Genomic DNA, 21,303 nt, shown 5'->3' on the forward strand with positions numbered 1-21,303 from the left:
TCAATCTGAAATACTTTGAGATTGTGTTTTATATTCATTAAACATTGTGTGTTGATTCACCGATGAAAAATTATAATGTACACACTAAAGCATTAGAACAAACCACCAAAGAAAGGTTCTCTATATTTTTTTTATTATTGTAATCTCAAACAGTGCATCATAGGAAACTCAAGGTACAAAGTGTCATGTTTGGGACCTTTGCCATACACCCTGCTCCGTACTGTAATGGTTTTCCTTTGAAATCAGGAAGTTAATGTGTAACACTGACTGACATATATGGAAATAGTTTATCAAACACAATGTTCTTTAAGCCATTCCTGAATTTTCATAGTGATAAAACTAACCACAATATCCCCACATTTTTTTAAAGAGAAAATATACAAGTGGAGGGGCAGCAGTGGACAAAACCCAGTTTGTCACCTTTTAATAATTGTGCTACTGATGACTCACTCAATTACTTAAGTTCTTAAAAGGGAAGGACAAATCATTTTGTGTCCATTGAATGAGGAGCAGGCCAGGGGATATTCCTCTAGAACGGTTCAGTTTCTGTTTAAGAACTCTTGCACTGCACTGAATATTGGCTCACTAGTAACCGCAAGGATTTTTTGCTGGGTGATATTCATGCAAATTATTTTATTTCATAGCAACACAAGAGGTTGAAACTTTCTTTCGAAAACCAAATCTTTATTACTGCATTCCCTATGTAGATGTGAAACCATACAAACATGTTGATGCCGTCTTGATTGTCGCTGAAGAATCCACTTTTGCCATCAATACCCCATTCTACTCGGGGAGGGTATTCATTTGATATCCTAACAGATTAAACAAACTAACTGGGACAGATGCAATTGCCATTGGAAAGGTGTGGCATGAGTCAGGTACATTATAAGCAGTGGAGCAAGACAAGTGAAGGGTACAAAGACAAATAATAAGAACTAAAGACATCTAGCAGAAAAAGTTTAGACTGGAAAGAAACTTAAGAGAAAATGTGTTTTTAACTGAGGAAGTGGCATAGCACAATTCAGTCAATTCAATCCTGAAATGTGTTTACAGTAAAGGGATGACTTAATTTATGTGCTGCAGTCACATTCCTTGCAATTTCTACTAATGATGCAAAACGGTATCTTTTATTAATATTTAAAGATTTTCATCCAATCTTGGGCAAAATAATTGTTTCAATACACAAAAACTAAAATATCTGTCTGTAAAGTGATACAAATCCTTTAGTGCAATATGGAAACACGAAACAAAAATCTAAGCTAATATGCATGCTCTGTCAGAAGTTGTTTCAAACTGAAAAGTAGTAGTAAAAGAGTAGTTTCTTATCATACATTTGGTTTGTTAATCAGGGAAAGAATCAGAATTAGTCATCACAGATGTAAATGAATGTCACTTTGCTGCATAGAAAGAGAGGAAGCTAGAAGTCTCACAGAAACGGTACATGTGGGCGTTGAGGTTTACATGAGCTAATGGAGAGTTATCAGTGAATTTTTCCATATAGAGTCACTGACTCAGAACAGTCCTAACAGTAAGAAACAAACAACAGAAACCAAAACAAGCAGAAGGGGGACAAAGTACATAAAGGGCTGAGGTCTTAAGAACCAAGAAGGAAGAAAAACACCAAAAAGTAAGGAGCACAATGGAGGCCATTGTTTGTCCTCTTTCTGTGTTTGCACCTGGAGCAGTGGATCAAACCAAGAGTCACAGCAGTAAGCTTGAGGATGAGGAGGAGATGTTGGTTGCCTTAGGGGGCATTTTCACAGATTTAAAACCTTCAAAAAAGGATAGCAGATAAAGCAGCCTCAATTAGTAAATCCAACAGAAGAGTCCCACCCTGTGTGTACTAATACATTTATTTCTACCTTAAACATTGTGTAATTTACATTCTGCAACCCTGAGAAAGATTTTTTTCTACTTCCTCCTGTAGCTCATGATACCATATGCCATTAGACCAGCGAGGACCACCAGTGTAGCACCTCCATAAAGCATCGTTTCGAGCTCTGATTCTGGTTCAGGCTGCAGTGGGGACTCCTCAGCTGGGGGTTCTACAGGGGCCTCCGGGACAACGTGTGCAGCCAGCAGGGCCTCTGCCTCTGCCACGCTCTCTGGCTCTGGCTCCTCTGGCTGGGGAGGCACTGTGACAGGCTCCGGCTCCTGTTCTGGTTCAGGAGCGGGTTCTGAGGTGGCATCGGGCTCTGCTGGTGCTGTTGGGGTTTCCTTGTCTAGAGATTGGGGTGCCACCTCAGCAGACACTGGGGCTGTTTCAGCAGCTGGTTCTGGCTCAGGCTCCGGTTCCACTGCAGGAACAGATAAAGGGGCTGCTGGTTCGGGCTCAAAGGGAGGGGGAGGCAGCTCTGGTTCTAAGGAGACGTGGGAGGGCTCCGCCGACAAGCTTGCAGGCGTCTCTATTACAACCGGGTCCTCTAGTGAAAGCAGGGAGGCCGGGTCTGCCTCCGCTGACACTGGAACAGGTGGAGTCTGGTCCCTAAATTCTTCCCTGAGCTCAGCCAGATCACTCTCTGTGCCCAAAACACTCATCATGCTTTCGTCTATTGCTCCGACGTCACCTCCTTCGTCGAGCAGCTCCGCATCTTCGCGCTCGACGTGGACAATGTCCGAGTTGGAGGAGTTGTTTTCGCTGCGCTCCTCAGCCAGAGCCGCGCCCTCATTGCTGTCCAGGCTCTTGACGTCTTCGGGGTCCATCACACCGACCTGTGCCCAAGACTCGTGGCCGGCCAGAGACACGGGTAAGCTTTCTGTCTGCCAGGAGCTCTGTTCACTGCTGATGTCTCCAGAGCAGAGCAGCGAGGAGGGGGGGCTGAGCTGGTCCGGATGCTGGTCCCCTGAGAGGATGTAAATGTCGTTGCTGTCTTCAGCGATGGTCACACCTCGGTCCTCCTCTGGCTCGAGGCTGAAGATTTCACCCTGTGGTGGACAGACGGAGACAGAGAGTATAAATATTCTGTATAGTTCTTCCTTCCTGCTGCTGTCAGGCTGCACAACCATCTCTGCTCCCAATAGACCACACATCCCAAAAAACTGACAATATAAAAAGTCTGTGCATCCACTGTGCAATACTTAAATGATTCTGTCTGTTTATACAATATTTTAGTTTTTAACTTATTTATTATTCTTTACTGTTTTATTGCGTATTTATAATACTTGTTTTGATCTTGTTTGTTTTTTTTAACTTATGTCTCTTGTTTGCACTATTCTCTCTGCTGCTGTTATTCTGCAAATTTTCCCACTGTGGGACTAATAAAGGATTATTTTATTTTATCTTATATGCAAAAGTGTAAATGTATTATTTTGTAAAAACATTACAAAATAAAATCAATTTATTATCATATATAGTGCAGTAAAATAATATATTACTCCATTATCTCTTTGCTAATGGGTCAGGTGCAATTCTCACACTCACAAGGACAGTAATATGAAAAAAAAAGTTTGCTCTTTGGGTGCAACATGATGGAGGATTATTCCACCCTGTCTCTAGTATAGATTAGACAATGACGCAAAACAGAGTAAAGAATACATTCAATCATTTTTTTTTAAACTGACACATCCAAAGTGCAGCAGTCTACATGCAATGTGACGCTGCACTGCTTTACCCCTAAAAGGTATCCTTGCATCGCCATCTAGTGGTACACAGCTGTTAATCAACAATAGATCTGGAGCCATCTGCAAGCCTCTCCCATTATGTAACACGCATTTAATATGATCATGTGGGTATGAGTGACCGACACAGAGGTCAGCTTGCTGAAGCAAAATATATGTTTAAGTAAATCAAACGGTAGAAGCGGCTAAACCAAATACAAATTTGACCTCAGAATAATAAAAAAAGGTCAAACTTCTTTTTGCCAACGCTAGTTTTTCATTGCAGCATTTCACATAACTGGAAGGAACACAAAAACATTCTAGCATGAGAGAATGACCATGCCAAGCACGTCTTTCCATTTTGCTGAGTGTGCAGTGATGTGATCCAAAATTCACAGTACGTGGCTCAGAAATAGGCGGGTGTTCACACTGACATGCTCACTGTCTTGAGGGCATACGTGTTAAAAAAAAACTCTGTGTGAATAAAGAGATTAATAGGCCCCTTTTCACAGCAGCCATTTTCACGTCATTGCAGGGTAAACACACGTATGATTAATTACATTAGTTATGGCTTTGTTCCAATTAGGTCAGCCAAGGCATTGTGCATGCTGGCTCACTAAACTTACTGTTACACACTACATACAATGTGGCCATCTTTTTTTTTTTTAATCAATTACGCCTGTATTTAACCTGCTATGACATGTCAGAATGGTTTCTGTGAAAAAGGTCCATAGGAAGTTGTTGTGGATGGCAGTGTGCTACACTTGAATTTTGAATTTTTTCCCTCTCACTTTGTGCAGCAGCTAAACCTAACACTGCCCACACAACAGTCCTGTGACGCCAGGTTTAAACAGGCCTTCATTTTGGATTAAAATCTCATCCTTTTAAAATCACAAAAGGGCAGTCCACATCTTATGTCCAAACAATGCAAAATAACTCATTGCACAGAACTCAAAAATGATGACCAAATGTTTTCCTTTAGGTAGTTGCGATCCTACTTAATGCACACAACAAGCACACAAGCCTAATAGCCACGCTATTTGGGTTGAATGCTAAATAGTAATAAATATGGTACTGTACAAAATTTCCCAGCAATCTATCCAATATTTTTTGAGATATTTCAGTCAAAAACACAAATTTGTAGCTCATGGTGGTGCAAGAGGAAAAGTCAGGGGATCATCAATTGTGTCAGCTTAATCCTCTGGGGACCATGCATGTCCATATAACGTTTCTGGGCAATCAATCCAATACCAGCAGAGATATTTCATTCTGAACCAAAGTGGTGGGTCGACCGGCGGCAGACCAACCTGTAATCCACGAATCCATATTTTTAGCAAAGACAAAATAGTCACAAAGAGACAAAAAATAAAAATGCTTAAAGTAGGCTGGGTATATGTTAAACAATTCATCTGGGTCTACAGCTGTACCAAGCTTGATTGGGTTGAAGTGAAATGTTGGATTTGTCCTGATCGGGCTTCTCTGTCGTGTTTCTTTGCATGTCACAGAGGTGTCTCCGGAGAGGACGAAATTCAAACAGACAGCGGGCACAGAGGCGTTTGCTGTGTCAGTGCAGCAGACATAAAAAGGTCCTGACAGCAAAGATCAGCTCCCAAAGCAACACAGTCTCTTATAAAACATGATAATATGTTATCATGTTCCTCACAGAGGGCATTGTCTGCCAATTTGCATCTGATCCACACACACACCATTTCATTTCTTAGGTAGTATACAGTATGTAAACGATTATTGACCTGTGTAAATACGACTGTGAAGGTTATTTTTCCTTACAAGGACACTGAGTGGATGCGACGTTGGCTTCATCCAGTGAGGCAGGAAAGAGATTAAATCTCACAGCGTTCCATCATTATCCAACATTCGCTCTCTCCGTAAGCTGATTTGCATGCGGGAGAGCAAGAGTATTTCACTAAACCTTCGCCCTCACAGAGGAGTGTTGCTGATGGCCCACAGGAACAATAACTGTCAATCATTTGCCTGCAATAAGTTTCAAGTTTATGCTGCTACCAAGTCCTCGGTGATCTAAAAATGTAACTGACAAGAAACCCCAAAAATAAAGTTAGACTCGAGTGCCGCATAAAAAAAAATTAGGTTGTCAAAAAGAGTACCAACTGGGTGTCACAAACCGTAGCACACGCGCACCAAATATAAAGAATTTGTTCAACAACTTTTCATGCAATTTGGTCGTAGTCGTCATAGTGCGTGAATAATCCCTGACAAATTTGCTATCCAACCAGCTGAAGTCTACAGCTAGATTCATCGTGATGAATAATAATACAACTTAACAAAGAAGGATTCATAAACCACAAAAATATATCAATAAACAAAAAAATGTAATCTTTGTCAATATCTTAAAGCATAAATAATGAAAAATACACACCTGAATCTATCCTTATATTCGCGCTTTCTCTAATGCTCCATGTTGTTGTCCTCCAGCACTGCTGAAGCTAGGAAACGCACTGATCTTTTTACGTTTTGTTCTGTTGATAGGCGTGTTCCATAGCTCTCCACCCTCACCCCAAGGCAAACACAAACTTAATAAAACAAGTTCACATTCCAGCAGTAAAGCCGATGGCGGAGAGTCTACCAGTCTTTGCTTCATCCTTTCTTTCTCGCTGAGCTGGTAATACTTCACTGTAACACAACATTTCACCGCTCGGATATCAAACACTGACTCCGACAGGCATCCCTAACATTGGAGGGCCGAGTAATGAAACCACTGCCCGAAAGAACCTCTTAAAAAAAAAAAAAAAAAAAAAAAAAAAAAAAAAAAACTGAAAATATCTCTAAACACTGTTATTTTGGGAGACGAAAACGGCTGCCACATTCTTTTGACAGTTACAAGTACTTGCTACATACTGCTGCTTTGCAAATCCAAACATTAGATCTAGGATGTAACAAAAGGCATACTTTCCAAATCAACAAAATGTCAAATTCACAAGAATACAAAACAAACAGGGCTTTACAGTTTTTGAATGATAATTCAAACCGGACTATTTTCACTGGTTCATATGTACTCTTGACATATGTGAGGATTATGTCATCACTGTTCCTAATGGACGAGCACTGCTAGAGGTCACACAGCAGCTGACTGAGAGGGACTGCGGTACTACTCATCAGCATCTATTTGTACCTTTATTCTCAGGGTGACTCTGGTCAGTTATCATCACCCAGAATGGAGATGCAAACTGAGGCCAGCGCTCTTTCACATTGAGATACATGCAAAAATCCAATACCTCCCCGAAGGAAGAATTTCATCACCACTAACACTGGTCATTTTTCTCCATGTTTTATATACTTATGGTAACTAGGATACCTACTATACACTTATAGTTGTGAGTGCCCACATGTACTGAAAACCAATCTCACTACATCATCTACAAATTGAAGCGATGCAAACTATTTCACAAATTCTCTTTCTCTGACAGTAGCCTTTGACTCAACAACGGAAAAGCAAATACACTCTTAGCATTTATTTATATTCTATAATCATGTTCCGACACACCATCACCTTAGGTTACAGACAGAAGCCAAAACAATTTGAGGACTGAATAAGATCATAGTCGACGGCCCGCTCCACCTTGGGCGTCTACAGTCGGCTGTGCAGTTTGAAAGTTTGCATCAGTAAATATTGGTTTTTGGCCCGTCGTCATAAACAGTGTTGTAACAGCAGGGCGACTGACGGATAGACGGGAGAACAGAGAGGATGGATGGGTGCTATGTATAAAACCTGGGCAGGCAGCCAGTGTGCTGCTGCTGTACAAGTTATTTAGCAAGCTACAAGTGGGCCAGTCCAGCCCCCGGTGATGATGAGGATTAGGAGTTATTTTTGGGGGCTTCCTCAGTCTACTCTGGTCCAGTCTCATGCCAATGCAGTGGCACAGTGATGCACATGTTTCCCCCTGGAGCTGGAGAGAGGGTGCTTACATAACATGGAGGAGAACTGCTGCACACTGTGCAGGGTGTAGCGTGACGTGTCGTGACACGGCCCAGTCTGAAACCCTTAAAATCACCCGGTTATCACCCCCAAAAAATGTCATCGCTACACCATCACCATCGAGGCAGCAGCAAAAGCAGCAATCGCCAATGTAAAAATGAGGGCCTGTATCATTTTTGGCCTTATTGCCATTTAAGATATGCCGCTTTGACTATCAATTTATTATCATATATAGTGCAGTAAAATAATATATTACTCCATTATCTCTTTGCTAATGGGTCAGGTGCAATTGTCAGTGCGTCACTTTTAAACCTCGCATGACATCACACTCACAAGGACAGTAATATGAAATGGCTGTTGTGCACACTCAGCTCTGGTCCGGCAGTTTTCACTGAAGGACGATTGTCTTGATTCCTCATCAGGAAAGACGGAGCATCGCACGCGAGCACACAGACTGACAGACAGCCCAGTGACTAAACTTAACTACAACCAAATAATTCTAGTCTCCAGTTTAGAGCTTCTAGTATATCTCTTTAATTTCAGAATCTCTTTCTCCATGTAGGCCATTTTCTTTTGCTCATCCTCCCCCTCGTCTCCCCCCCTAATCATGTCGGCCTCCTCCTCCTCCTCCTACCTGCCCCTGGCTGTGCACTGTCTGAGGGCTGCTGGTTTTGTTCCTGCCAAATGAAGTGTACATCACATTAGGGTCACAACAATCCTTATTGTATTCTGACGTAACTAACAATGGCATCATGAGGGGCACCCGAATCTAGCAACTTCACCAAAGTGACCAGCCCGCTAGTAATCTGTGCATTGAAGATTTTCTTTTTTGCGGCTTTAACAAAATAAATGCGGGGAACGGATTAATAAATAAATTTGATGAATTTGATAAACAAAACATTTTTCTGTTCTCCATCTTCTCTGATCTAATAGTACTCCATGTTCCTCATTTACTAGAAATGTTCTATTTTTTGGCTCTTCAAGTTCACATTTCATGAAACGCGATTATTGTGCTACAATTACAAAAAAATATGTCTGTACAATATGTTTACACGCAATCATTCGACAATGACCAGAACTAGAAATATTTCTTGAGGGGATAGACCTTTTCAGCTGCCAAGAGTTTGTCACTGCTGCACAGTCACTCTTTCTCACAGTAAACATTCTCGCACGCAAACACATCCAGACCAATGAACTCGCTCGCTAGTTGCTTCAACATCACAAGTAAATCATCCTACCTCAATGTGAAGTCTTGAAAACCCTGGATCAGTGGAATGAACAATAGGCAGTCCTAGTGTCTATGGGATGGTGCATGGAGTGGATGGAGAAGGAGAAGTGTGCATGCAGGCAGCTGTCAAACCAATGGAGATTTCACTTTGCTCTCACTGGCTAACCAGGCCCACCCTCTTTCTCTCACCCCTCCCTCCTTCGAAATTCCCTCCCCTCCTATCGCCAGTCTCTTCATGCAATCTCTCTCTCCCTCCTCCTTTCCTTCTCTCCATCGCTCCATAGCTGGTCCTGACCCGGCCTATCATCGAGTCATCCTCTGTGACATAACGTGGGGCAAGAACGTTGCTTTGTTTGGAAGCCATCGTATTATATTCACGTTACTTTGCATGAAACCTGGCAGAGTAGCATGACAATGAGGTAATGGCGACTGGTTAACGTGTCTAGTCATGTGACCCTTAAGCAGCATGACCTCGTTCATCAGAAGCCATCTGTGACACAGTGTTTACACTTAATGCAACATAGGACAACTAAATGCTCGCCCATATTATCAGTTATAAAAGCGCATTCATTTGAAAATGTACTTAGAAAAGTTGCAGGCATATGATAATATGCATATGAATGCCATGGTGCAATATGATTGATATGATGCTCACACTTTCAATGTTTTGAAAGGCTACCAAATGGTTACCACTCAGAATTGTGCCCATACGGCGGTCACGACTGACAACGCACACCCTCCGATGCCTCCCAAGGGTGACACTGCTCCATCAGCAGTGTTGCCATTGATGGCACTGTTCGTGCTGCTGGCACCATTAGCTGTAAGCCGCCGATTTGAGAGCCATGTTGAGTTAAACCCTCAATCATAGATATGCTCTGAATTTCGAATTCCATACCTCTAAATAAGCATATTATCTTCATCAAATATGCCAATAATTCATTTCCCCCCCCATTGAAACAGCAATATCTAATAAAACACAAATACTATCCAATTTTAAAACATTATAAAATGTCATCAAAATATGGATATTTAAGTTGTAAATGACTAAAAAGAAGACTGCATGAAGCATTTACTTCCTTCTGGCTGATAGGAGGACAGGGGCAAGTGGTTTTCTAGGTTTTATATTGCAAAAAAAAGACCAAACAGTGTCAGTAGCATGGTCTCTCTTTGGTATGAAACATCTGTACAGGTAGCTCACTGATGCCCTCATCTGGCTTTACTTATTAAAGCATGGTGCAGGCATTGTTCATTGAAATATGCACTACAGAAACAATTTTGACTTCCAGGGGACAAAGCATGAATTTTAAGCGTAAAATAACACATAATGGTTTTCCTACACTGTTTGCTAAAAACTCACCCATCCCCCTTGCTGGATGATGTAGCCAGCTTCGTCCTCCTCTAGGAAGCGCACCCCCAGTTGTAACAGAGTTGTCAGTGACTGGCCTTCGCTTTGTAAAGCCTGGAGCAGCACCAAAGGTACTAGCACCTGGGAGAGAGGAGTAGACGTAGAAGTTAACAGATGAGAGGAGAAAAACAAAAGAATAAACAGAAGGGCGGCAGAGTTAATATATGAAATGGCAGATTATATGTTGTACTTTTTTTGCATGGCTTTCATAAAACTCATGGCTGACTCACATTGCTCCAGCCTCCCTTTGTGTGTATGGAGAGATCCCGCGTTGTGTCTCTGAATCTCTGGTAGTCCAGAGGCCTGAAAACACACACAGGCATAATGACTGGTATTAAACATGAGGTTTACATGTCGCTTTTTAGGAATAGTTTAAATGTGCCTTGAATACAAGAATTGTTCATACTCGGGTATCCCACATTTACTTTTTTTATTTACTTGCCAAGAGCTGCTAAATCAACCTTTTTTTAGTTCCCAAGACTAGACTTGCCTTCTTAACTATCTGGGGTTCTGAACTTAAAATGTCAGCAGATTGAAAATGTGTTTTGTCCAGGGCTTCACTGCAATTTCTGTTAAAATCTGCTTTCATAAAGTCAGATCTATGTTGGGTTGGTACTCACTAAATTTTCTAAATGATCCCCCTGTGTGCCAGTGAAGCCACGCCTTCCCCCTTGATCATATTCACACACCTGCCATTTATTTGTGTTATGCTTTGTGCTATATACTGTTAATGTGTGTTGTCTTGTAAAATTAGTACAAAGTGCTTAAAATTAAACACTTTACTACAGTCGGAAATTTGTGTGCCTTGGTTTCTTTCCTTTTTTTTTTTTTGCCTATGATTGAATATCCATGGAGCACGTCCAAAAAGCTGCTTTTTACTCTCTGGGGTACTTCCCTGAGCATGAATGGTCTTTTGCTTTACTGCTTACCCAGTAACACAGTTGGACGTTGCCCAGTACAACCACAATCTTATCTGCTGGCAATAGAGCAACTCCAGGAACAGCTGGAGATGCCTTGCTCAGGTGACGTGACCGTGACCCCCCAAACATTGACTTTGTCATTCCTACAAGATTATAACTCTCACGCTGTGGACAAACACATTTATCTCTCACTGTATGAATAAATTGTGGAAATAGCATAGTGAGGAAAACTTTAAATCAGTACTGAGTATTCTGTTTCCATGTGAAATATAATCTTAGATGAAACATCTGTAAGCAGTCAACAAAAGCAGAGGTCATCTCAGAGCAGTGATGCTGCAAATCTACACCAGTGTTGCCAAGACAACTACAATATGTTGTAAAAATCAGAGAGTTATAAACTGACCCTGCAAGGAGTGTGTGTACAGCTGCTGCCAGGTGTGTGTCAAGCTCCGCGGACACTCGGTCTCCCATTGCAGCAAGGCAGTCTTCAATAGAGGTTTCTGGGAAGGTCGGATTAAACACCAGTGATGTGTGCCGGTCAAAGCCTGTTGTGGAAAAAGCTGAAAAAACACAGAACACAGGAGAGAATGTTATTTCAGACAGGAAGTGCAGTTCATTTTTAGGAATTATTCCCATTGCAATAAAAGAAAACTTCATATATTTAATGCAAATTCACACATGCCCTGGTGATAACTCCAAAAGTCTGGGTTATTTATGTAACTACAGTTATCTGAGTAGCAAGAATAAGTGTCTCGCACAGCACCATTGACAAACAAAGAATGTTGGTTGAAAAGAAGGGATTCTCCCCTAATAAATTGGGTTTAAACCAAACCATCCCCCATTCAAAAAGCTGACCTCTTCCTTACTAGACATGAGCAAGGAGGGTTGGGGAGTGGCGCTCACTCATGTCATGCTACTCAGTGAACTGTGGTTATGTAAAGAAACCAAAGTTCTCTTTCACTGCATACATTTCAGGTTAATACATTCCTTTACGCAAGGAGGCCGACTGTTTGCATGAACAATGAACGGCGCAAAGAAAAGACAGAGTTTTACAATATTGAGGTTTTTGTGTGTTTTGTGTGTCATTTATCTATGTTTTATTTTTTTTTTTTTTTTTTTTTTTTAAGAATTGCAGTTCATATATCTCTGCACTAAAATGCCTACACAGAACCATATTTTCGTTATATCTTTTTTCTCTAATATATTATGGAGACTTGACTCCTCAATGGTTAACTTCAAATAAGAGATTTGAGACCTGAATATTAATCGTGTTTTATAACAAAAACAGATGACAGCCGCTGGAACTGGTTATTTGTGTGTGTGTGTGTGTGTGTGTGTGTGTGTGTGTGTGTGTGTCCACTTACATGCAGCGATTTCATCGTCCAGCTTTTCATCATGCGCTTTTATCATTGTGCGCCTCTCGCTCTCACTTTGGGAAACTCCTGAGAGAGATAAACACATTGCATATGAAACAACGGCCTCTCTCTTGCTCTATCACACAAACACAGACAGACAGACTCCTCACAAAGATTCTTCACAAATACTATACAACCACAAACCATTTTGTGCACGTATAAACACAAACTTTCCTGGAGGGGAGAAGGCTTAGGCGCTCCTAATACCAACGCCTTCTCATTTAAACTCATTTATCTGCTCCTCCTCAGCATGATGTTGCCGAACTCAAATGAGATATAGTTTGAAATGGTGCTCTTTCATAAACGTGCATCGAGGGCACCAATGCACAGCTCAAGCTGAAGTTTATTGTTATAAGATTCAGTCTGCGCTGCTGGGGGCATAATGAACCATAAGAAAAACAAGGCTGCTGGTGAATGAATATGAGCCATCACATTAGTGTGAAGCACATTCAGAATGTAGCCATCAGTGTGTGAAGACCCAGCATTGGTTAGACTCCTTTCTGTTCACACACACTCAACTCAAAGACATTGGTTATATCCACTATCATGGCATGTGGACTACTTTGCCACAACCAAAGTGGGGACTATCAGCTAATAGAAAAGAAACATAAGCGACCCTTTTGGTATTATTCCTCATTGAGGAAGTGAGAGGACACAGAGTCAACCACTTTCCCATTCTGTCTGTGTGCCTGCAGCTTACACATGAACCCCCTGTTGACCACTGTTGGTTTTTCCTGGGCTTGGTGCTGTTTCAGCATTCAGCCAGACAGCTAACCGGCCAACTATTGTGCTTTGGTTCATTGGCGTGAGTTATCCTACATTGATTACACATGACAAGCTGTCAGAAATTGGACCGGGTCAGGCGGAAAGCCGGGATCAGCCAGTCATCTGCCCTTCTCCGCCCATTCCAAGCATTCACACAACAAAAAAAAAGAAAAGAAAAAAAGGACAGGAAATATAGAGCCCTCGCCCCTCTTTTTTTTACCATCTCTCACTTCTGTTTTTCTTGCTCATAATGCCTACGCATTTTTTTCAGATCTGTGTTTGTTCTACAGAGGGAATGACACGCATGGCCTAAAACAGTCCTCCTGCAAAACTGTAATCAATAAGATTCTTTACACCACTAACACACTGTGGCCATGGCTTCCTTATGATGACAAAGTAAGTCTCTAACAGTACACAGATGATTAAACAATTACAAATTAGACATGTCTATATGTTTCAAATAGGTCAAACACTGTAAAAAAAAAAAAAAAAACACTTTACTCTGTGTTTTTAGTATGCTAGGTGCATAGGGAACAATATGAAAAAACAGCATGCTGCAAGCCTGAGGTCATGGTGCAACATGCTATAAAAGCCTCTCTAAAGACAGATCAGCCTTCAGCTACTCTGGACACCATATTGAATTGATTGTAGCTGGGCTTAAGGGTAGCTTCACATGAGATCTATTTGTTTACAAGCAGTGGGTTCTTTATAACGGTCATGATTAAATGGGCACAACAGTGTCTGGGATGCGTTTCTGTGCCAGTGTCAAAGGCTAAACTGAGCAAGAAAACAGGTGGCAACCTGCCTGCACACCCTGAATATTTTTTGGAACTGCCATGTGGCCATGTGCACACAACTCTATTTGTGTACTGTGTGAATACTCGAGTGAGGTTTGCCTTAAGATATGTGTCACACAGGGAACAACGTGAAGAGACAGTAGAGAGCAGTAAAAGACGGGGGCCTTGACAGTACTTCTCTCTGGGACCTATCGACATTTTATTACTGCACTTTAATTTCAGATTGAAGCAATACCTTAAGTCAGGTTACACTTAACTACATTAAGAATCAAAAGAACATTTACCCACTAATCTAAAGTCTTTCTTCTCACCTTCAGAAAAGGTTAGCGCATGTGATCTACTAGCAGGCAACATTGCCAGGTAGTTGAGCACAATGTACTTGGTTTCATAATGGAAACCCTCAGGCACAGCGGCAGTGATGGAGGCAGAATAGGTGGGGCCTGAGGTGGCCATTGAACAGACGTGTGCCAGACTCTCAGGCACATGCGTTTTTACAGTCAATTGCTGGACGTCTCACCTGAGGAAAATCAGAGTCAGAGGAGGAAAATTAATGTTGATTTGACAAATCATGATTGCTGTAGTACAATCAAATCTGGCCAAAACACCCATTAATAAAATACATTTCACATCAGAGTCAAACGTCCTAATGACATATGTAAAACAGCTGTTAGGTGGATGAAATCTATGTCCCATTCAGTGTCATCACAGGCATGATAGCAACATGTCATATGGTCATTGTGCCAAGTGCACATGGTTACTTTCCCCATCTAATCTAGCAAATGGGGGGATGGGTTTGAAATTGATCACTCATTTTCGTTGCCACTGGGGCTGCATGGCAGCTAACTGAAAACACAGAGGTAGATAGACACAAAACATATTTATCTCAAAATGGGTACTTAAACCTACACGTGGTGTACAGTGGGGGTGGTTAAAGACGGTAAGCGGCGTTACTGAACTGTTGCTCAATGGAAGTTCAAGATCAGCTCACATTGTCCTCCAGAGATGAGGTTACAACATGCGGACCAAAAGTGAAATAATTGTCAAGTTCGAAGAATTAAAAAGAAACTTCCGGCTTGAACTGTCAAAATAAAACACGTTGCTACCCTATGGATACTACGGTCTCTACTTTCAGATAATGATTGTATAACTTACATAGTAATTAAATATAAACCACTACTACTATCGTTCATTCTTCAAAAGTGACAGCATGGCTCCACCAGACTACGACATAACGTTATAAGCTCATAATCAATGACTTCATCACCGGACGTATGATATCAAATAAACTAACCTGACACATTTCATAATTGTCTGCTACGCTGAAAAAGTACGTGTTTTAGTCTTTTTCACGGGATCACCTTCGCACACATGCGAGCTGTAACGTTAGCTAGCTTATCGTTAAGGTTTCACGTTTAAGGTGCCATTTCGGTGACGCAAACTTTCATTGAAACTTAAATGAAGACAAAGTGGAGTCGACTTCTTACCGTCCCTGACCAAAGGCAAACAGGTGCAGACAGACGACAGGTTGAATGGAAAATATGCGACACAGTCCCCTGCAGCAGCAGCTGAAGAGAGCAGAGCACCACTGGCAGGCGGCAGCAGCACTAGGACAGTGTGTGCTCTGGAGGCGAAACAAGCTGGCGACACTACATCCCCGCCCTTCCGGTCGAACCTTTTCAAAATAAAACTCTCGTCAGCACACGGACGCCGTTATAACTTTTTCATGTGATAGCGTCAGGTTTCCTTTGTGTTAGATGTAGAACACTAATAGTTCCAGTGTATCCTAGCAACCGCACGCAAAGGATGTCAGTTGAGCTACAGAAGGGCTGAGCGTGACTTCACGCAAATTAACATTATAATCGGACATGGTTATAATAAATGACCTCCCCAAAGAGGGTCACACTTATATATCCATAACTAGCATCATGAGCCTCAAAGATGTGACATACCATCACATGTATAACGTGTGGTACTATGAAACTTTACTCAATAAGCGGGCAGAAACAGAAGAAGGTCCTTTTTAATCAAAATCATGATCTTTTACTTAAATCTCCCCGAGCAGATTTTTATTGAGTGAACCTCAAGAGATCACCTGCAACGCAAACCTTCTCCATGTGCAAACAAACAGTTGTGAGGGGTGATTCTCGTGCAACACAGTTTTTCATTATAACGTTAAGAGATTCATTATGTATAAATAAATATGTACAGTACAAGTCAACAGTTTGGACACACCTTCTCATTCAATGGTTTTTCTTTATTATTATTATTTTTTCTACATTGTAGATTAATATTGAAGACATCCAGACTATGAAGGAACACATATGTAATTATGTGGTAAACAAACAAATGCTCAACAAACCAGAATATGTTTTATATTTTAGATTCTTCAGAGTAGTTGAATGAGAAGGTGTGTCTATATATGTGGTATTGCGCTCACAGTTATATCAATTTAATTATTGAAAACATTGTGGCAGGTGTCCTTGGTCTTTGGTCTGTAGCCTTTATAAACAGTGACGTGTCTTATTTTGAAAGTCATAACCGGATGTTGTATCGTTGGCCGGACTTTATTGCACAAGAGGAGACGCATGTTGTCCCAACTGTTTCTGTCTAACTGTTTCTGTCTAACTGGACTGTCCAAGTGATCGAGGAGACTTGTGTTTTTTTTTTCCTACAGTCTTTTAATAAACATAATTATTTAAGGACAAACATGGCGCTTACAGATGCTGACGTGCAGAAACAGGTAACTTTAGACAATGTCAGACTCTGAACTAGTCTCTATGTTTAACCACATATGTCCCAGTGACTCACTTAGTTATAACTTTAGCTAAAAAAAAAGCGAGCTAACATACATATAACACACGTTAACACTAGCTCAAACCTGGAGTAAGTCAACGTTGCGTGTAACTAGCGTGTTTACGGTAGTTTAATCATTATTATGCACTAAACTCTCGTTTTAACTTTCGAGGTTTGTTAGTAAACCCGCTGACGTTGCAACCTATTTAGTTCGTGTAGTGGTCATTTGATTTATTTGTGTTAGCTTACGTTAGCTGTTATATTATCACAATAATTAAATAACTAACCTTCCCTGTCATATAGTCTGGCAGTGTAACGTTAATGTTAAACAAAAGAAGTAAGACTTCCGAATTTAAACAAACTATTGTGTGTTTTTCTCGCAGATCAAGCACATGATGGGCTTCATTGAACAAGAGGCCAGTGAGAAAGTTGAGGAAATCGATGCTAAGGTAATTAATTGCAGTTGAGTCTGTGTTGTCCTCCAGTCTTGTGATTCCCACTGCAGTGACCAGTAACAGGCCTCGTCATGCCCATCTGTTTACAGGCGGAGGAAGAGTTCAACATCGAGAAGGGGCGTCTGGTTCAGACTCAGAGGGTGAAAATCATGGGACACTATGAGAAGAAGGAAAAGCAGATTGATCAACATAAGAAAATGTTAGTTGTTGGTTCATTTATTGCCAGTTTAAGGAAGAAAATGCCATTGGTAGAGGGGGGTGTCGTTTGTACTTTTTTTTACACAACCTAGAATTGTGAGCAGTGCATATACAGAGCCTGCCCGTTGGAGCTTTTCATGATTTTTTTTTAAATTTAATCACATCTGATGTAATCAGGTTTTTGACACTGGTCAAGTGAAAAAACTATATAATGTAGTATAAATCAAGTGGATTTATGATTAAAATTATTGTTCCATCCCCTTTGAGTAATTATTTAGTAGTATTTATTCAGTAGAGGCAACTTTGGGTGTTTTGAAGCTTTACTAAATAAAGACAAACATTAGTAGCTTTCCCATGTCTTCTGTTCAGGGACATGGACTTTACATGACAGACAAGGATCACACCCTAAAATTTGTGTAAAGGTACTCATTGGCCTGGAGATAAAGCTACAAAAAAACAGGCTTGAATTCTTACGGGTTTGCATTTTTTGTCGTTTTTTATCGTTTTTCACACACTTCATCCAAATTCTTCAATTTGAGTATTAACAACCTTACATTTTATGAGACTTTGGCAGTCTTCAGTTGTCCTCCTATGGATTGAGAGCCAAGTGGTTGAACTAATATACTAGCTGCGTCAACATATTAAATCAATTTTTACCAGATAAGTCGTTTTTTTTTCCTCCCAGAAGGTCATTCAGTCACTTTGTTGCTCTGTTGCCTTGTTGTTCTGAGCTGTTCTTTGCTATCTCCTTGTCCCTTCAGTTAAGGACGGTTGCCTTGGTAAAGTCCTCATTACAGTTAAATTGAAATAGATATTTGTAACTACATTGCCTTCCTGGACATGGACGTTACCATATTTGCCTGGTCAGTCCAGTTGTGGTGGTAAAGGGGTCTTTAAATCAGTGTGTTTCAGAGAACTGGTAATCATGCGGAACAGCCTATGCTGCATTACATATTCACGTCTTCTGATTATTTACTCATTGACTTTTCCTTCCACTCTCACAGCCGGATGTCCAACCTGATGAACCAGGCGAGGCTAAAGGTGCTGAACGCCCGCAACGACATGATCACGGTTAGAGATCAATGCTCATATTTCACACATATTCACAAATTCAGTTCACGTCACACAATTGACACATAATTGTCTCATGTTTGTATTCAGTATATCGATAGATTTATTCAATGTATCTTATTTATAGCTAACGTTAGGTTCATTAGTGCTAATGTTTTGTCCTTTTCTAGTCACCACTGAATTAAACACCTTCATTTGTGCTGGGTTTCAACAACCCAATACACTCTCGGTGACTGGCTTATTATATGGTCCTCTGATCATTGAAAAAATATTTTACTACAGACAAGTATTTACACAGTAATGCCTTTATACTGTTATATAAATTGTCTTTATTCCACTGTATCTGAATACAAGTTCATGAGCAACACGTTGATGTCTTTAAAGTAATCTTAATGAATCAGTAAAACCTCTGTCTTCTACTTTTGTTCCTGTCTCAGGATTTGTTGAATGAGGCTCGTCAAAGACTTGCAGAGATTGCCAAGGACCCTGCTAGATACTCTGCCTTACTGGAGGGCCTGGTGCTTCAGGTAAAGTCGCTCTCATGGGAGGGTACAGGTTAATAAACAACTGATTGGTTTGTTGGTTCTCTGCATTTTCTGAGTGTGCTTTTCCCTTATTTAGGGTTTCTATCAACTGCTGGAACCTAAAGTTACCATTCGATGCCGACAGCAGGATGTAGAAATGGTTCAGGTGAGTTTGAGCTGAATATGGTGCTTTATGTTGTAATTATTTTAATAAGTTAGTTAGAAAAGCGCAGGCAATTACATCAGCCCCTTCATCCTTGGTTGAATTCATGATTGTTTGTGGTGTTGTGTTTTTCATTTTTGTTTTATTGCTTGTCAAGGCTGCAGTTAATAAGAACATCCCTATTTACAAAGAGGCAGTGAAGAGCAACATAGTCGTCAAAATTGACCAGGAACGCTTTCTTCATTCAGACATGTAAGATGACTTTATGGACTTTAAGAACAACTCTTAGTCTTTGATTTAAAATGTACTGTCAGATAAGTCTTTTATGAAAAACGGGAGAAAGACAAACTTAAAATGAGTTGGGTTCTCTCATAATTATGTATACTCTTTGTTTTAACAGCTGCGGAGGGATTGAAGTATATAATGACAACGGGAAGATCAAGGTTTCCAACACTTTGGAGAACAGGCTTGAGCTGACGGCACAACAGGTAGAGTAACTATGATAATGTATCTAAAATCCATATCTGTAAATACACACACCTTTATAACACTCTGAATGAAGTTCCTGCTGTTTGCCTGTGGAGGGCAGCAGAGACCACTTGTCTTTCCAGTGAGCCAGATTGTCTAAGACTGGTAAAGACTGTCGAGCTACACACAAATTAACTGAATTTGATTGGGTGTTACTTAATTGAGCAATCTTTTTAAGAGTGGGGAAACACTGATTCTTCTCTTTGCTTGGATTGTAGATTCAGGTGCGGCAGGATAATCGTTTTTTTTACCAATTACAGTCATTATTGTTTTGCTTTGTAAATAGCTAAACTTTATTAATTCAGCTGTTGTTGCAGATAAACCTTGAGAGGAATTGTTTTCAGCATGCTTCCATAAATGGTTTCTGTTTCCTACACACAGCTGCTGATGCAGACAAGAGCCTTAACACTACATAGGCATCTTCTATAAGATGTATATCGATATAATTTAATAAACCTCATGTCTGCACATAGCAAGACCAAACATCTTTGTCAAAATATGTTTTTATATATTTTTTCCCTTTTTGCGAGCAAGAACCTTTCACTTATCTTTAAGTTTTAGCACACGACTTCTGCATTTCCAGTGCTATTCATGGAAATTGTAGGGTTTTTTTGGAGGGTAGAAGTAAGATGAGTAACATGATTTTTTACAGAAGATTTAGATATAAACAAATTATCAGGTGTGTGTAAAAGCACATGACAATCTAGATGATAGGGTTGTTTCATTGTCTGCTTCCATCAGCACAGCTCCCATAGAGACACAACATGTTTGAATTGGCATAACATTTTGGTTTGTTTATTTGTCTTTTAGGAAATTAGATACTTTCACGATTATAAATATTATTAGCAAACTGCCATTCAAGAAAAAAATGGCAGTTTTGAACTATTGAAGCATATTTGTTTGTCATGTTTCTCCACTAGTTTACTTCAATAATTAATTCAATCCTCCTTTTAGTTGCTTGTTTGTACTTATTCGTGTCCTGACTTTACACCTGACAGATGATGCCTGAAATTAGACAGGACTTGTTTGGAGCCAATCCAAACCGCAAGTTCACGGATTAACAGCGGATTCAAAGAGAGCAGTGTGGACACAGGTGGTAAATACTGTATAAGGTGACCAAAGACCTTTATCATACTGAGCACGAGTCTGCACAATCACTCACCATTCACTTACTGGGATGCTACTGATGTGTTGATATATCTTTTTTACTTTTGCACTAATTGACTGCGTAATAATTCACAAGTGCACTTTTATTTATGTGTAAGTGCCTTATATTGTACCTCTCCAGATGATTTCTAAAGGACTGCATTCAATTGCAATGTAAATGTATTCCTTCTTTAAAACAGTTTTACTGCGTGTGCATGCGGACAGCGAAAGGATGTTTACCATTACCCTGAGGCACTTAGCATACAAAAGCCAAATTAATAAATAAATGTGTGTGACACTGACAAACGAGCATGTATGAGATATCTTTATTTACAGCTTGTAAACA

At 40.4% G+C, this 21,303-nt stretch overlaps 2 protein-coding genes across 3 annotated transcripts; one reads left to right on the forward strand and one right to left on the reverse strand.

The window, feature by feature from the left end:
• Window positions 1–127: 127 nt before the first annotated feature.
• On the reverse strand, window positions 128–15,712 carry bcl2l13 (BCL2 like 13). 2 transcript variants are annotated; one of them, XM_054620008.1, is made up of 7 exons: window positions 15,564–15,712; window positions 14,391–14,596; window positions 12,467–12,544; window positions 11,506–11,662; window positions 10,413–10,485; window positions 10,135–10,263; window positions 128–2,925 (listed from the first exon to the last, which is right to left on the reverse strand). In XM_054620008.1, exons 2-7 carry the CDS (start codon window positions 14,530–14,532, stop codon window positions 1,912–1,914), a joined length of 1,593 nt encoding a protein of 530 aa, XP_054475983.1. In that variant the 5' UTR covers window positions 14,533–14,596; window positions 15,564–15,712; the 3' UTR covers window positions 128–1,911. The 2 variants fall into 2 exon arrangements, with proteins under 2 accessions (XP_054475983.1, XP_054475984.1); XM_054620009.1 differs by lacking the exon at window positions 15,564–15,712 and adding an exon at window positions 14,986–15,094.
• Window positions 15,713–16,641: 929 nt separating this feature from the next.
• atp6v1e1a (ATPase H+ transporting V1 subunit E1a) lies at window positions 16,642–21,263 on the forward strand. Its single transcript, XM_054619965.1, has 9 exons — window positions 16,642–16,819; window positions 17,256–17,321; window positions 17,417–17,526; window positions 18,530–18,596; window positions 19,034–19,123; window positions 19,218–19,286; window positions 19,441–19,535; window positions 19,684–19,771; window positions 20,810–21,263. Exons 1-9 carry the CDS (start codon window positions 16,787–16,789, stop codon window positions 20,870–20,872), a joined length of 681 nt encoding a protein of 226 aa, XP_054475940.1. The 5' UTR covers window positions 16,642–16,786; the 3' UTR covers window positions 20,873–21,263.
• Window positions 21,264–21,303: the final 40 nt, after the last annotated feature.

The sequence above is a fragment of the Anoplopoma fimbria genome, chromosome 19, assembly GCF_027596085.1.
Source record: "Anoplopoma fimbria isolate UVic2021 breed Golden Eagle Sablefish chromosome 19, Afim_UVic_2022, whole genome shotgun sequence".
Classification (NCBI taxonomy): domain Eukaryota; kingdom Metazoa; phylum Chordata; class Actinopteri; order Perciformes; family Anoplopomatidae; genus Anoplopoma; species Anoplopoma fimbria.

Coding starts and splice junctions, on each gene's coding strand:
- bcl2l13 (XM_054620008.1), bottom strand. CDS start 14,532: ATGGCCACCTCAGGCCCCACCTATTCTGCCTCCATCACTGCCGCTGTG. Junction 12,545..14,390: donor TGCGCTAACCTTTTCTGAAG/GTGAGAAGAAAG, acceptor TATCTCTCTCAG/GAGTTTCCCAAAGTGAGAGC. Junction 10,486..11,505: donor GTACACACACTCCTTGCAGG/GTCAGTTTATAA, acceptor GTGTGTTTTCAG/GCCTCTGGACTACCAGAGAT.
- atp6v1e1a (XM_054619965.1), top strand. CDS start 16,787: ATGGCGCTTACAGATGCTGACGTGCAGAAACAG. Junction 18,597..19,033: donor CCCGCAACGACATGATCACG/GTTAGAGATCAA, acceptor TTCCTGTCTCAG/GATTTGTTGAATGAGGCTCG. Junction 19,772..20,809: donor TTGAGCTGACGGCACAACAG/GTAGAGTAACTA, acceptor TACACCTGACAG/ATGATGCCTGAAATTAGACA.